Consider the following 938-nt stretch of genomic DNA (forward strand, 5'->3'; position numbering starts at 1 on the left):
CTCTCTCTCTCTCTCTCTCTTCCTCTCTTCCTCTCTCTCTCTCTCTCTCTCTCTCTCTCTGTGTGTGTTTCAGGTTCCTTTTGCCACCAGTATCTACGATCTGATTGGACCAAACGGCGGTCTGGGCTTTGCTATCGGTGATTATCAACATGTTTGTTGACTTGTTGAATCTGAAATAAAAATCTGATGCAGTCATGTTTGATATTGTATAAAACTGTGATAAGCTTTGGTGACTCCTGTGTCTTCGTCCTTCAGGTATGGTGGTCTCCTCCATGATGGCCACCATGGGTCACCTGGTCGACATCCGTCACGCCTCCGTCTACGGCAGCGTCTACGCCATCGCTGACATGGTGCTGTGTATGGGGTTCGCTATAGGTAACATACACACACGTAAACATACATACTGCCTGGGTGGGACACTGACCTTCACACACACACACACAGACTCTGTGTCTGTTGTTGCAGGTATGTCCATAGGGGGCGCTCTGGTCCAGGCGGTGGGTTTTCCTCGTCTCATGGTGTTTATTGGGGTGATTAACATCCTGTACGCTCCACTCTGCTTCCTGTTACGTCATCCTGCTGTCAGGACCACAAGATCTGGACAACAGAGTCTAGATTTACAGTCTTTGGTTTGTCCTCCATCTGTTGCTCAGCACAACATGTCTCGAGTGTGACGCAGTGACACGTGTACCTTGGAGGCGGTGCTTCGTCTGATGACAAAGTTTCTCAGATTTCACCTAAACAGTCACTAAAATGTGTTTTAGGCAGAAATAAACACAAAGGATTGATTTGGTCTGAACCAGAGCTGCTGACTGTTGGAAAGATGAACAAGACGTTTTTGTTGAGTTTTATTTAGTTTCAGTAAAGTTTTTTCTGTAATAAAATCTGACTGGTGATTCTTTCCATAATGTTATCAGACACTAACAAGAACAATCTGA

At 45.5% G+C, this 938-nt stretch overlaps 1 protein-coding gene across 1 annotated transcript in view; it reads left to right on the plus strand.

Moving 5' to 3' along the window:
- The window catches only part of LOC146319710 (chromaffin granule amine transporter-like), a 5,991-nt gene extending 5,281 nt beyond the window's left edge, over positions 1-710 (plus strand). Inside the window, exons 13-15 of the mRNA XM_084728859.1 lie at positions 74-137; positions 256-375; positions 466-710. Of these exons, the coding sequence (XP_084584985.1) occupies positions 74-137; positions 256-375; positions 466-674 (393 nt within the window). The 3' untranslated portion in view covers positions 675-710. The remainder of the gene's footprint in view (positions 1-73; positions 138-255; positions 376-465) is intronic.
- Positions 711-938: the final 228 nt, after the last annotated feature.

The sequence above is a fragment of the Lutjanus erythropterus genome, chromosome 10, assembly GCF_056507025.1.
Source record: "Lutjanus erythropterus isolate fLutEry1 chromosome 10, fLutEry1.hap2, whole genome shotgun sequence".
Lineage (NCBI taxonomy): Eukaryota > Metazoa > Chordata > Actinopteri > Lutjaniformes > Lutjanidae > Lutjanus > Lutjanus erythropterus.